Source organism: Mesoplodon bidens (genome assembly GCF_964165515.1).
Source record: "Mesoplodon bidens genome assembly, chromosome: 2".
NCBI lineage: Eukaryota > Metazoa > Chordata > Mammalia > Artiodactyla > Ziphiidae > Mesoplodon > Mesoplodon bidens.
Genome location: NC_138177.1, coordinates 62,299,063 through 62,315,534, shown reverse-complemented (window position 1 = coordinate 62,315,534; position 16,472 = coordinate 62,299,063). Strand labels below are relative to the sequence as shown.

Below are 16,472 nucleotides of genomic sequence, written 5' to 3'. Positions count from 1 at the left end.
ATTTTTTCACTTGATACTCAATATTCTTGTGGCTTAGGTCATGCAGGTATTATTATTGCAATTTTATAAATAAGCAAAATGAAATAAAAAGAGGCGGCCTATTGTAAAAATCACTGATAGAGCCAGCAACTGACTCTATTGACTTCTGGTGTACTTTTATTGCTAGAATCAAAGATGAAAAGAACACAGATTATAAAAAATGAGATATGTTTGTATACAAGATTAGAGCTACTTTCAAATTAAATTTATCAGCTACATGGAAAAATTAGCTTCCTTACTCCTTTCTTTTTGGTTGCGCTGCGTAGCTTGAAGCATCTCAGTTCCCTAACCAGGGACTGAACCTGGGCCATGGCATTGAAAGCACCAAATCCTAACCACTGGACCACCAGGAAACTCTCAAGCTTCCTTACTTTAGGGGTATTCCTTGTGGAGTGGGTTTTACTTTTTACCAAACTAGCTTTATTCAGGGTAACTTAAATTTATTTTATTAAAACTACTCTAATGACTTTTGTTTCCAAAAATTAAATCCATACTCACAAGGTGTGTCATATGATTAATTTTTCTAAACTTTCTGAATACATGAAAGTAGAAAAATAGTCGAAAAGTAGATGGCATACATTTCACAGCCTAAGGCTAAGATCTTTCATGTATTAAAAGATAAATCACTAAATGGAAAAATGGGGAAAGGTCATGAACTGCCAGTTCAAACAAAGGAAAATACAAATTGTCTTTAGACATGCAAAAAGATATCTATAATTAGGGAAATGAAAATTAACACTGAGTTTCTAATTTTCACATATCAGATTGGCAAAAGTCCTAAAGTTTGATAATTAAACTTTAAGACGGAGTGGGGAAATACACATGCTTGTATAATGATGTGAGAGAATATATTGTCAAGATAGCAACACCTACCAAAAATATTCATGCAATTTGACGTATTTCCAAGAATTTATCCTAGAGAAAAATCTCAATTTTGCAAAATGACATGCATACTCAGATATTCTTTGCAACATGAACTGTTGTAGCAAAAGCCTAGAAACAACCTATATATCCATCAAGGGTAGATTAATTCAATATATTATGGTTCATCCATACAATGAAATGAGGAAGCTCTTTATGTACTAATAAAGAATAGTCACCAAAATATATTTATAGGTGAAAAAAGCAAAGTGCATAGTGATTTATATAATATCTCACCACTTACGGTAAAAATACACACACATTCTGCAACTCAATGTCAAAAAAACAAACAATCCAGTTTAAAAATGGGAAAAGGACTTAAGTAGACATTTTTCCAAAGAAGATATACAAATGGCCAATAAGTACATGAAAATATGCTCAATATCATAATCATTAGGGAAATGCAAATCAGAACCACAAGATTCCACTTTATACCCATTGGGATGGTTATTTTAAAAAACAAAATGTATTGGCAAGGATGTGGAGAAACTGGAGCTCTGTGCTTCGCTGGTGGGAATGTAAAATGGAACAGCCACTGTGGAAAACAGTACAGTGGTTTCTCAAAAAATTAAACATAGAACTACCACATGATCTAGCAATTCTACATCTGGTTACACAACCAAAGAATTAAAAGCAGGGACTTGAAAAGACAGCTATACATCAGTGTTCACGGCAACATTATTCAAATAGCCAAAAGGTGGAAACAACCCAAATGGCTGTGGACAGATGGATGGATAAACAAAATGTGTTATATACACATAGTGGAATATTATTCAGCCTTAAGGGATGGAATTCTGATACATGCTACAACATGGATGAACCTTGAAGACATTATGCTAAGTCAAATAAGCCAGACACAAAAGGACAAATACTGTATGATTCCACTTACATGAGGTACCTAGTATACTCAAACTCATAAAGATAGAAAGTAGAATGGTGGTTGCCAGGAGCTTAGGAGAGGGGAGAATGGGGAGTTATTGTTTAAAGGGTATGGAGTTTCAGTTTGGGAAAATAAAGTTCTGGAGATGGATAGAAATAATGTGAATGTACTCAATACCACTGAATTATACACTTAAAAATGGTTAAAACAGGGCTTCCCTGGTGGCGCAGTGGTTCAGAGTCCGCCTGCAGATGCAGGGGACACGGGTTCGTGCCCCGGTCCGGGAGGATCCCACATGCCGCAGAGCGGCTGGGCCCGTGAGCCATGGCCGCTGAGCCTGCGTGTCTGGAGCTTGTGCTCCGCAACAGGAGAGGCCACAACAGCGAGAGGCCCGCGTACCGCAAAAAAAAAAAAAAAAAAAAAAAAAAAAAGGTTAAAACAGTAAATTTTATGTTATGCATATTTACCACAATAAAAATACATACATACATACAAACACTTGTACTTGCGTGGACTATCTCTGGAAGAATTAGAGAAACATAATAAATCTTGCCTTTAGAAAGGGGAACCAGATAGCTAAGTGAAGAGATTTACCTATCACTATATATTTTTTGTACCTTTAGAATTTTACCCCATGTGTATATATTATCTATTCAAAAATTTAATTTTCAATCACACCTATTGATTAAAATCTGAACATAGAGCAGGATAATGTATATAAGTAAAAATGTATTATGGTCTATGTTTTGTATGAGGCAAAATAAAAATGCCCCTAATTAATGCTACTGAAAACTTGCCTCAATGTTTTTCAAGATGCAACCTTCAAAAACTATTTAACAAGGAAAATGGAAAATAAAATGAACTGCTTCAGAACTTAAAAGATCAAAACAGAACACCCAGATATAAGTAAAAAGTTCTTATGAGACTAAAATATAACATTGCTAATCCAGATTAAATAGAGGAAAAACAAATCTAAATTATGTACTTCAAGAATATAAAGTAGAATAATAATACTAGCTAATACTGTTCTAAGCTTTAAATCCCAAACTAATTCGTTCCAAGTTAAAATTGTTCTAAGAGCTTTAAAAATGTCCACTGACAACAGCTGTTCTCAAACTTTTTGGTCTCAGAACCCCTTTTACACGCTTAAAATTATTCAGACTCACAAAGAGCTTTTGTTTGTGTGAGTTATATTTATCTATATTTACCATACTAAAAAGTAAACCTCAAAGTTTAAAAATATTTATTTACTAATTCATTTAGAAATAATGAGAAACCTATTATATGCCTACATAAATAAATTTTTTATGAAAAATAACTATATTTTCCAAAACAAAAAATAAATTTAATTAGAAAAATGGCACTGTTTTACATGTTTGCAAATCTAATGTCTGGCTTAACAGAAGGCAGCTGGATTCTCATATCTGGTTCTGCATTCAATCTGTTACAATATCACACATGTAGCTTTTGAAAAACTCCAATATACACTTGTGAAAAATGAGAATGAAAATAGCAAATACTGTCTCAGATTTTTTATGAAAATAGTTTTGATTTCACAGACCCCTGAAAGAGTCCTGCGGATACACAGGGGTATCCAAACCATTTTGAGAACTACTTACTTACATCAATCCTATGTGGCAAATGTAAAAACTGAGGCACAGAGAGAATAAATAAATTATAGTCACAAAGCTAGGAATGAACCCAGAAAGTCTGATTCTAATCCCCAGGGTTGCCCCTCAGAGCCAGGAGGAAAGCAGCAGGGGTCCATTTCATAATGTTTTACATAATGATTAAAAAAACCCCACTAGCTGCCTGGCAGTCACAATACCAGACCTCTACTCCACCTAATGTGCTAAAATTTCAAATTAAATCTTTTAATTCATGCAAAGCAGAGGTAAGGGGTGCTAGTCTGCCCTTCAAGGGAAACAGCATCACTTGAGGGATCAAGCACCTTAGGGCAGGAACAGCCAGATGCCCTGGAAGCTTCTCAAGGAACAGCTGTCTCTTCCAAACAGAGCTATTATGTCTGTCTCTGGAACTCTTACTCCATTCAGACTCCTCCTTACACCATTCAATCTACACAGAATACTGCCTTCAATTCTTAATTAAAATTTTGAAAAAGAAGAGTAATAAAGAGACTAGTTGTATCAGATAGTAAAGCATACTATAAATTGATAGCAATTAATATAGGATTGTCCTAGTATATATGATCAGGAGGTAAGGCAATAGATCAGAATACATAGCCTAAATTAGACTGAATTATAGAAAATGCAGTACGTTATAAAGTGGATCTAATAATTCAAGAAGTCAATAAACTGAACTGTTTAGCAATTTGAAAAAAAAATCTATTTAGACCTTCACTTTTAATCATATGCCAAAATAAATTCTAGCTAGATAAACTGTTTTTACAAATAGAGGAGCCTGCTGAGGCTGGGCAAGGCAGGACCAGACCTTATTCAGCACTGCATCCCCAGGCCTCTTCCAGGGCTGTGGCACAGCTGCCCCAAACAGAAGAAACTAATTTGAGTTTCAACTCTGTGGCTAGTCTATTATTCGATCTTGGGCAAGTCATTCTGCTTCTTGGTCCTTAATTTCTGATTTATAAAGAGTGGATAGTAATGATACCTGCAGCATGAGAACACTCACTGTAAACTTTAAAGTGCTATACAAATTAGCAAGAGTATAGACTAGAAACTGCATTCATCCATGTTCCTACCACTCAGATATGCTTAGCATTAATATTTTAGTGCTAAAAACAATGCCAATTTTCTTAGTAACTTTATTTTATAAAGTAGACATTTTAAGAACATACACTTGTCCTCGGGGCCTCAGTACAATTATTTTAATTCTGAATGGGTAAAAGATGCATCCCCTAAACATGTTTATTTCCCCTGAATTGGGCCTTCTATCAAAAAAGGGCCTGGCATCACTGCTCTAAGGGATTTGGGAAATTTTCTCTTCACTGCTACTTTCAGGAAGCCTCAAATCAGGAGATGAGCCCATGAAGTCCATGAAGGGTGGGGTGGAGGGGAGCAGGGAGGGAGGGGGCGACTCAGCCCAGCAAGACACCGAATTAGAGAAATGCTGACATGACCTTGAGCAAACTATTTACCTTCTCCTAGTCTCCAAAAACTGGAGATGCCAACCCTTACTGTACCAATAAAAAGACTAAAATGAGGTAATGTACACAAAAACCCTTAGCACCCAACTACAGGTAGACATCAGAGAGCAAGGCTTGAGTAAATGCTGGTTCCCCTTCTCTGTTTCCCCTCTCTTTCATAAAGCTATCCTGGTTCTTCTTGCACTTCCCTGACTTCTCTGACAATACCCCTCCTCTCCTTCCCCAGGAGAACCCTTCCGCTCCAGTGAGAGGTTTGAGGTAAAGGCACGTGCCATCCATATATTTAGTTATTCAACTTGCAGGCAAGAGTCGCAAGCTCCCCACCCCATCCCAAACCCTATCAACCACCACTCCTGTCCCACCCAGTTTCCCGCTAGGATACTCACACTGCGGAGTGTCATTCACAGTGCATACAGTGAGGCTGGTGCCACTTGGAGCTGTGCAGTGCCTAGCCCTGCACTTTACCCTCACACTTCCCAGACAATGGCTGAGCCAAGCCTCCCACAAGGCCGACTATAGTTGCAGTGCTGGAAGTTAACTCCATTCTCTACCCTATCCACTGCAGTAAAGCCCATAAACATAGTTGAGGTACCAAACAAAACTTTGTAAGGTGTTACTATAAGGTAATGGAGCTGACTGCACTTATCACTCTCCTTTCCTGTAATCACACCTTGTACCTTCAGGTGTGAGAAACTAAGGAATACATATACAGTCAGCCCTCCGTATCCGTGGGTTCCACATCCGAAGATTCAACCACCCACAGATCTAAAATACTGGGAGAAAAAAACGCAGAAAGTTCCAAAAGCAAAATCTGAATTTGCCACATGCCACGGGCAACTATTTTCATAGCATTTACACTGTATTAGGTACTATAAGTAATCAGAGATTATTTAAAATATACGGGAGGGACTTCCTGGTGGCGCAGTGGTTGAGAGTCCGCCTGCCACTGCAGGGGACACAGGTTCGCACCCTGGTCCGGAAGATCCCACATGCCGCGGAGCAACTAAGCCCAAGCACCGCAACTACTGAGCCTGCACTCAAGAGCCCGTGAGCCACAACTACTGAAGCCCGCACACCAAGAGCCCGTGCTCTGCAACAAGAGAAGCCACCACAATGAGAAGCCCACATACCGCAACAGAGTAGCCCCCGCTCACCACAACTAGAGAAAGCCCGCGTGCAGCAACGAAGACCTAATGCAGCCATAAATAAACAAACAAATAAATTTATGTATAAAAAATAAAATATACAGAAGGATGTAGGTAGGTAATATGCAAATCCTATGCCACTTTTTATAAGGGGTTTGAGCATCCCTAGATTTTGGTATCCTCGAGGGGTGAGGGGTTGGGGGTGAGTCGGAGAGGAGTCGAGGTGTGCCTTGGAACCAATCCCTTGTACATACCGGGGGACGACTGTAGCTGCAATTTGTCATACATAAAACCTCCTATTGTTCATTCAGTTTAGCTCATATTTAAAGCACTTAGTCCTGGGAGTTCCCTGGCAGTCCAGTGGTTATGACTCTGCACTTTCACTGCCGAGGGGCTGGGTTCAATCCCTGGTCAGGCAACTAAGATCCCACAGGCCACGCGGGGGGGGGAAGAAAAGCACTTAGTCACTTCCAACTGTTTTGTTGGCCTCTGTACGACTAGTTTCTGACTCTTGAGATTGTGATCCCATCAAATACTACTCATTCACCTTGGTCTCCTGGAACAATGGTTCCATTGCCTTTCTTTGATGTACATATGTGGCACAGATTCTACAGCTTCTGTTTTATGCATGTATAATCTCCTCTACCTTTTGCCTCTTCTTTTCTCGCACTATTCTTTGTCTCCTGTCCTCCATTCTAGACTTACCAGTATTCATGTCTTTTTCTCATCTTCTTATGCTCTTTTGTTTTGGTTCTTTTGGTTATTTTACTTAAGGAGTGTATCATGTTTAAGTATTATTAATCTTTCTTTGTAATATCACGTTCATAGCTTGATTACACATACCTATATATTTTATTTTATTTTTTATTTTTTTAAATTTATTTATTTTATTTATTTATTTTTGGCTGTGTTGGGTCTTCATTGTTGCGCGTGGGCTTTCTCTAGTTGTGGCGAGCAGGGGCTACTCTTCCTTGCGGTGCGTGTGGTTCTCAGTGCAATGGCTTCTCTTGTTGCAGAGCATGGGCTCTAGGCACATGGGCTTCAGTAGTGTGGCTCACGGGCTCTAGAGCACAGGCTCAGTAGTTGTGGCACACGGGCTTAGCTGCTCTGCAGCATGTGGGATCTTCCCGGACCAGGGATCAAACCTGTGTCCCTTGCAATGGCAGGTGGATACTTACCCACTGAGCCACCAGGGAAGTCCCCATACTTATGTATTTTAAAAGCAAATTCTATTCATTCACTCAACAAATATATACCAAGTGCCAACTATGTGTCTAGTACTAAAGCTATAGTAGAGTTAGCCTCATTCACAGAATATAATCTGTAGGTTAGAATAGGCAATGTGGATATATATTCTTTCCACCAGATTATGAAGAATAAGAAACAGTATTGATCTGAAGCAACAGATAGAAAAGACCTTTTACAGGGTACAGAAAAATAAGTACTTTAAATAGCATAATAAGTCCAAAGAATGTAAAAAGAAGAGAATGAACCCTCCTCTACTTTACAAGTTGTATCAGCAATTTAGAATTAGAAGAAAACATTTCCAAACCTCACATCCACTGTATTATTTGACTCATGGTCAAATACTTCAAAAGCTTCTTTGATTTTTTTGTGAAATTCTGCTACTGTTATCTCTGCAAAAGAAAAAGTAAATAAAAATTATTTTTTAACTTTAAATTCAAAACAAAAATTTCAATAACTAGAAATTCTAGGAAGGAAGAACATGACAGAACTCCTTCCTAATATTTTTTATTGGTGGGGGGAGAGGCTATGTAGGAGAATGTCTTTAAGCTTAGGAGAGGCATGCCGAACTCTTTAAGAGTGAAATGTTACGATGTTTGCAATTTACTTTTCTCCCCCCTTCCCAATATTCTTAATGTATCATTTGGCATGTTTAACTTCCTCTAGAGATCTCAAAGAATGGAGCTTTTTAAAAAACTTTTTCACTGAGGCATAATACACAAACAAGAAAGTACCAAAGGGGCACTGATCTCAAGTACACAGCTTACTGAGTTTTTATATATGTATATAGTCATAGAGCTGAACTACAACCCAGATCAAGATATAGAACATTTCCAGCACCAGTCTATCTTCCATCTCAGTTTGGGTAGATCCTAGCCTGAGAAGCAGAAGGAATCCAATGCCACAGATATTGTGTTTCTCTAGTGTGTCCACCTGTCTTGCTTTACTTTATGCTTGAGGAGGTTGGAAATTGGGGAGTGGGAGGCATACAAAAGCAACATGTTACACTCGCTCAAAAAACTTTCAAACTAGTTTTGAGACTAAAACTTACTTAGATGAAACAATTAAAACATCACTTATTCAGTAAATATTGATTGAGTACCTACTATGTACTACACACTATTCTAAGTGCTACGGTTAGAGCAAGGAACAAAATAGACAAAAATTCCTGCCTCTGTGGAGCTATTTTGTGCGTGGTGGGGGAGATACATAAGCTTATACACACTTGGTAAAATACACAGTAAGTCAAATGGTGCTAGAAAAAATAAAGCAGGGAAGGGACACGGGCGCTGGCAATGTGGGTAGGGGAGAATGGGATGGGATGGTGGTTTGGGAAGGCCTACCTAAGTGATAAGGTGACATCTGCACAGACCAGAAGGAGGAGAAAGAGCCAGCCTTGTAAATATCTGCAGGAAGAGTTTTTAGCCAGAAAGAACAAGAAAGGCAGAATGGTAGGAAATAAGGTCAGAAAGGTATGAGAGTTTGGGGGTGGGGACAGATTCTATAAGGGCTCTGCAGGCTACTTTAAGGACAGTGTCTTGTACTTTGAAAGAGATGAGAAACCACTGGAGGGTTCTAAGCAGCAAAGTGACATGGTCTGGCTTCTATTCACTTTGGCTATTATGTTAGGAATACCCTGGAAAGGAACAAGGGTGGAAGAAAAGAGACCAGTTAGGAGGATATTGCTATATTCTTTTTTTTTTTTTTTTTTTTTTTTTGCGGTACATGGGCCTCTCACTGTTGTGGCCTCTCCCGTTGCAGAGCACAGGCTCCGGACGTGCAGGCTCAGAGGCCATGGCTCACGGGCCCAGCCGCTCCACGGCATGTGGGATCTTCCCGGACCGGGGCACGAACCCGTGTCCCCTGCATCGGCAGGCAGACTCTCAACCACTGCGCCACCAGGGAAGCCCTGCTATATTCTAGATGAGAGAATATTGTACTTACTATTTGAAAAACAAATAATTTTTCTAGAAAAAGTGGAAAGGGAGAGACTAAACATGAGTTTAGATAATTATTTTAATTATAAATATATTCCCTTTACCCTAACATAACCACTAACATAACATTTTGCTGTATTCTCCTTTCTTCGTACACAACCTTTTGTAACTACCATTCATTCTCCTAACTGCTTCACTGAAATGTTTTATTTTTCCAGGTTGCAACATAACCTTCAATTCTGAACAGTACCAAAGGAATGTAACAATTTATTGATAGTGTTAATTTTTCTTTATTATAATAAATAACATGGCAGCAAACTTCTACTAGTTTAATAAGCAAGTAAATGTTATCTCATTATTTAAATTTACAGCTCTTTGCTTACAAGTAAGTCTAAATAATGATCCTTTATGCTTGTTTACCACCTCTATTTTCTATGTTATGAATTGTCTGTTCATGTTCTCTGCTCATCCCTACTGCCATCTTCTGTTTTTTCTTAACAATTTGTATGAGCTCTTTAAATAATAAAGACTTAACCCTATGTCATGATTACTGAAAACAATTTTCCAGGCAGTTGTTTTCATTGTTTTCCTAAAATGAAAACAGTTCCATCTCCTTTATGATCACCAAAATCACACATGATTACTGAAGAAAAAAAAAATGAAAGAAGTTTAGACTAAGTAAAAACCACTTCAAATCCTACCAAGCAGAGTTAACTACTCTTAATGTTGTCCTCTAATCTAATTTTTCACTCAACAATAAACTGTGAGCATCTTTTTATTCTCAAAAAAAATTTATTACATTATCATTTTTAGTGTCTGACATTCCATTATAGAACTTTATCATAATTTATTAAACCAACTCCCTAATTGTAGACATTTAGGTAGTTCCCGATTTTTTTGTTTTTACAATAATTCTTGAGTGAACCATTCTTCCCAATTCGTCTTTGTGCATTTGTCTTATTATCTCGCTGAAATACAGTAAGTTGAATTTGTGTTAGATATTGGGAAGGCTCTTATTAGTCTTAATAGTACCTTGGGAAAATCTCACTGGTTATAATACTGCCATTGCACAAAGCTGATGTTTGCTTTTTAAATTTAAGATTATTTTTTAAAGTACATTATCTTTTATTTTTATTTTAGTCACATCTGTTAAGATTTCTTCTCATCCTTTCAAGTTTAGAAATATATCCTTTGAAAGGACCACCAAAAGAGGGAGAAAATCATCCTTTTTCTATAGGTTTGGTGAATACTCAATTCTATTTTCTTCTTTTTAAAAATACACTTAGGGCCTCCCTGGTGGCGCAGTGGTTGAGAGTCCGCCTGCCGATGCAGGGGATACGGGTTCGTGCCCCGGTCTGGGAGGATCCCATATGCCGCGGAGCGGCTGGGCCCGTGAGCCATGGCCGCTGGGCCTGCGCATCCGGAGCCTGTGCTCCGCAACGGGAGAGGCCACAACAGTGAGAGGCCCGCATACCGCAAAAAGAAAAAAATAAATAAATAAAAATAAATAAATAAATAAATAAATAAATAAATAAAAATACACTTACACTTAAATCCATCTGAAAGTTATTCTGTCATGATTCAAAGTGAAAGATTAATTTCTAATCTTATTTTAGTAATTTCTAATTTACTAAGCACTTAAGTTCTTTCCTCCTACTTTATAATGTGTTATAATCCTTTATGTGATGGAGACTAGTTCTATTGATTGTCTATTCTATCAATTCCATTCTGAATTGCATTTCTAGTCTTACACCATTACCATCCTATTTTACTTATTACCACTGTTATTGGTCTTTTTTTAAGGAATGTTCTTTAATATTCTCACCCGTGTATTCTTCCGAATGAAATTTAGAAATCCAAATAAAATTTAGAAATTCCAAATAAAACACCATTGGGAGTTTTATTGCTATTGCAATGAAGCTATATGCTGAGAAAGAATTAACATTTTAAAATAGTTTTCGGACTTCCCTGGTGGTGCAGTGGTTAAGAATCCGCCTGCCAATGCAGGGGACATGGGTTCGAACCCTGGTCCGGGAAGATCCCACATGCCACGGAGCAACTAAGCCTGTGCACCACAACTACTGTGCCTGCGCTCTGAAGCCCGTGTGCCATAACTACTGAGCCCGCGAGCCACAACTACTGAAGCCCACGCACCTAGAGACCGTGCTCCGCAACAAGAGAAGCCACTGCAATGAGAAGCCCGCCCACCACAATGAAGAGTAGCCCCCTCTCGCCACAACTAGAGAAAGCCCGTGCGTAGCAACAAAGACTCAACGCATCCAAAAATTAAAATAAATAAAAATTTTAAAAGTCTTTGAGATATTCTAAAGAAACTTGTTAACTTTAATGTAGCATTTTCCAAATTTACTGGAACATGGAATCTCCTTTTTCCAATTGTCATCTGTCAGGAATAAATAATGCTTTAATTGACATTTGGAACTTCCCTAACTCAGGAATCCTCACCCACTGGACACAGGTATGATGTGAATGGATTACAGGGGCATCCGAAAATACCGATCCTCTCATTTCTCAGTGTGGCCAGGTCGAGGTTGGGCAGCAAAACGCAACTATTCCAGGGTTTCCTAGCAGGAGGCTCAAAGCAGTACAGGATCTGATGGCAAGCCCCTTGGTCACACAGGTGGCAAGCACAACAAATGCTATCAGGTACCCACTGCTCCACACTTGCCATGAAGGTGATCTACCACATGGGCTCCTATTTCAGAAGCCAGAAATCAAATGCACCACTGCTCACCATGGACAAGGAACCCATGGAGCCACAGGAATAGTTTGTGTTCCACATGCCCATGGAACATAATATGCAATCCAGTGCTGGGACTGAGGAGGCTTGTGGCTCTAAGAAACAGCCCCCAATCCTTATCTTCACATATATTGGCTAATTCTATCCCTGTGCAGCTGATGTGCCCTTTTAGTATCAGCCAAGCCTGCTTCATGGCTCTAGCAACACATACATGTTATATAAATTAAATCTTCACCATTATTTTTAAATAACTGATATGAGAAAGTTCAACTGGATTAAAAAACCATTTGCATTATATCACAAAATTTTCTAAGTTATATTTATTAATTAAAGAAGGAGTTTTTGACAGAAACAAACTCACAGATATAGAGAACAAACTAGTAACTAGTGGTTATCAGTGGGGAGAGGGAAAGGGTGAGGGGTGAGACAGGGCTATGGGATTGAGAGGCACAAACTACTATGTATAAAATAAGTAAGCAGCAAGGATATATTATACAACACAGGGAAATATGCCATTATTTTGTAATAACTTTAAATGGAGTATAATCTATAAACACTGAATCACTATGTTGTACACCTGAAACTAATGTAATATTTTAAATCAACTACACTTCAATTTAAAAAGGATACATTTTTGAGATTATAAATATAATTTCAACTGTTTTAAATTTTTTAGTGGTTGAGAAAAATACTTTTACATTTTTACATAAAGTTTCCCATTGGTAATAAACTATCAAAAATTGAGGAGCTTATATTTAAAAATCTGATCAGGAACTGAAAAAAGTCATCCCTCGAATCCACAGGGAGATTGGTTCCAGGACCCACGGATACCAAAATCCGAGGACACTCAAGTTCCTTATATAAAATGGCGTAGTATTTGCATATAACCTACACACATCCTGCCATATATGCTAAATCACCTCTAGATTACTTATAATATCTAATACAATGTAAATGCTATATAAGTAGTTGTTGGGCACACTTCAAATTCAAGTTTGAATCTGAAATTGAAAGCTTCGTATTGTAAACAACTCTATACCCATCACCTGTATCAAACTATGACTAATATTTTGCTGTTTTTTGCTTCTTCCCTATGTCTCTGTCTCTAAGTAAATTGCAGACATTACAATTATTCATCCCTAAATACTTCAACATGCATCTCCTAAAAATAAGGACATCCTCCTACGTAACCCCAATATAATTATGACATCCTTAAAAACTAACAAAAATTCACTAAAATCATCTAATATCTATTCAATATATAAATTTCTAAATTGTACCATGTCTTTTTTATAGTTATTTTTTCAACTTACACTCTAATTAAAGTTTATGTACTACATTTGGTTTTAATATTTTTTGGTCTCTTTTAAACTACCACAGTCCTTCATCCTTCCCTAGTCTCCTATACCCCTATGAAATTAGCTTGTGGAAGAGACCAGGCTATGCAATGTCTTAGAAAATGTCCTACATTCTGGACTTGTCTGATAGCAGTTCTTGTTTCACCTTCATGTTAAAAAACTACTTCTCCATTAAGTTTCATTCCTTCAGGACATATCACCTGCTACGCCTTCTCACTGCTATCTTTTACTGATTCTCTGATCACTTTCCTCCAAATTTATCACCCCAACTAATTCAGTTTCCAACAACCCATCCTCACAGTTCGATTTGATCATCAACACCTTTTGATTCCACTTATTAAATTCTTTTAAAATCTTTCTCTCTCCTTCCATTTCCACTGCCACTGCTTAAGTTTAGACCTTCATCACTTCTGAATTGGATTAATACAGTCACTTCCTGTCTTTTTGCCTTTAGTCTCTTTTTTCTCCATTCCCATTCCATCCTTCAAACCATAGTCCACATTTTGCTAGAATGATCTTTCTAAAACAAAACTTTGCTCATATGACTTCCTGGTTTAAAATCTTTCAATGGTTCCCAAGGTCTTTAAAAAAAAAACATTCAGTCTCCTTAATCAGGTACACAAATCCCTTTACAATCTTGCCCACTTTTTATCTCAAAAATGCCATTTCTCAGCACATTCCCATACAGATTCTCCACCTTGAAAATCTTTGTAGTTTTTCAATTAATATGTTTTTCACTGTCATTGTGATTGATAGTCCTTCTGTATGGAACAGTCCTCTCCTTTTTCCGGGCTAATTCTACTCATCATTCAAGGCAGTTTAAGAGTAACACACACCTTTCTGAAGGCTACCCTCATCCTCTTTTTCAATTAGGTACCCTCCTATGTAATCATGTAGTATCCATGATATCTCTATTATAATATTATATCAAACTATGTTGTAATCAGTGGTTTACTTATTTGTCTCCCCTTCCATACCTGTAAACACCTTGAGAACAACTTTGACACTGCCTGGAACATACTGAAATCTCAATAAATGCTTACTAAATAGTTAATAAATGCATGTGAGATAATCCATATCCCATTTGGTTATGACAATTCACAATTTCCCTTTTTAGTGTTTTGTTGGGTATTAACAGAATTATATTTATTTCCTTCATACAGTGAAACTAGGTAACGTTTATTTTTTTTCTATGTTATAGAACAATTTGTATAACAAGAGAATTATCTGTTGGGTAAAAATTGGCAGGGAAAGAATTAAGGTAGTATAACAAAATGACAGACAGTAAAATGCAGTGGTTGACAAATTCAGCCATGTATTAAAAGGATAACACATCATGACCAAGTGGGATTTATTCCAGGGAAACAAGATTGGTTCAAAATACAAAAATCAATCAAAGTTACATACCACTTTAATAGAATGAAGGCAGAAAAGCCACATGATTAGGACAATTGATATAGAAAAAGCATTTGACAAAAATTCAACACCTTTTCATGATAATAATATTCAGAAAACTAGGAACAGAAGGAAACTTCCTCAACATGATAAAGGCCTTATATGAAAAACCCACAGCTAATATCATTTTCAATGCTGAAAGACAAAGCTTTTCCTGTAAGATCAGGAATAAGACAAAGATGCTCTCTTTTACCTCTTCTATTCAACATAGTATTGGATGTTCTAGCCAGAGGATCTGGGCAAGAAAAAGAAATAAAAGGCATCCAAGTTGGAAAGGAAGAAGTAAGATCATCTCCGTTCACAGATGATATAATCTTATATGTAGAAAACCCTGAGTCTGCCCAAAAAAACCCAAAAAACAAACAAAAACAAACAAACAAAACCTGATAGAGCTAATAAACACATTCAGCAAAGTTGCAGGATATAAAATCAACACACAAAAATCAGTCACATTTCAATAAAAATTTCAATGGCTCACGGGCCCAGCCGCTCCGCAGCATGTGGGATCTTCCCGGACCGGGGCACGAACTTGTGTCCCCTGCATTGGCAGGCGGACTCTCAACCACTGTGCCACCAGGGAAGCCCTGTGGGATCTCTTTTATAAGAGCGCTAATCCCATACATGAGTGACCTAATGACTTGCCAAAGGCCCCAACTACTAATATCATCACCTTTGGGAGTTAGGATTTCAACATATGAATCTGGTGGGGGACACAAAAATTCAGACCATAGCACTAGCACTTACAGTATCTTGTTGAAAAGGTATGGTGAGATGGGACATCCTTGCCTTGTTTCTGATCTTAGTGGGAAAGCTTCAAGTTTCTCACCATTAAGTCTGATGATGTTAGCTGTAGATTTTTGTAGATGTTCCTTATCAAGTGGAGGCAGTTCCCCTCTATTCCTAGTTTACTGAGAGTTTTTAACATGAATGGGTGTAGGATTTTGTCAAATGTTTTTTCTGCATCTATTGATATGAACGTGTGATTGTTCTTTTTTAGTCTGTTGATGTGATGAATTACATTAATTGACTTTTGAATGCTGAAGCAGCCTTGCATACCTGGGATAAATCCCACTTGGTTGTGGTGTATAATTCTTTTTATATATTGTTGGATTTGATTTGTTAATATTTTGTTGAGGATTTTCCCATCTATGTCCATGAGAGATACTGGTCTGTAGTTTTCTTCCCTTATGATGTCTTTATCTGGTTTTGGTATTAGGGTAATGCTGACCTCATATAATGAGTTGAGAAGTATTCCCTCTGTTTCTATTCTCTGAAAGAGATTATAGAGAAGTGGTATAATTTCTTCCTTAAATGTTTGGTAGAATTCACCAGTGAACCCATCTGGGCCTAAGTGCTTTCTGTTTTGGAAGGTTATTAATTATCGATTCAATTTCTTTAATAGATATAGGCCCATTCAGATTGTCTACTTCTTCTTGTCTAAGAGACAAAAAGTAAAACGGTGGTTGTGGGGGCGGAGAGGATCACAGGAGGGATTGGGGGGTGGGCATTGGAGATGGGGAGATATTGTCTAATGGGTACAAGTTTCTGTTCGTTATGATGAAAAAGTTCTGGGGATGGACAGTCATGATGGTTGCACAGCAATGTGAATGTAC

The 16,472-nt window shown here is 37.7% G+C and overlaps 1 protein-coding gene across 3 annotated transcripts in view; it reads right to left on the bottom strand.

Annotated features, from left to right (window-relative positions):
* Positions 1 to 16,472, bottom strand: part of DRC8 (dynein regulatory complex subunit 8) — a 126,608-nt gene that overhangs the window by 50,879 nt on the left and 59,257 nt on the right. For 2 of the 3 annotated variants that reach the window (XM_081225525.1, XM_081225527.1), the window contains one exon: positions 7,659 to 7,743. In XM_081225525.1, coding sequence (XP_081081651.1) covers positions 7,659 to 7,743 — 85 coding nt within the window. The remainder of the gene's footprint in view (positions 1 to 7,658; positions 7,744 to 16,472) is intronic. The other variant, XM_081225526.1, reaches the window with a different exon arrangement.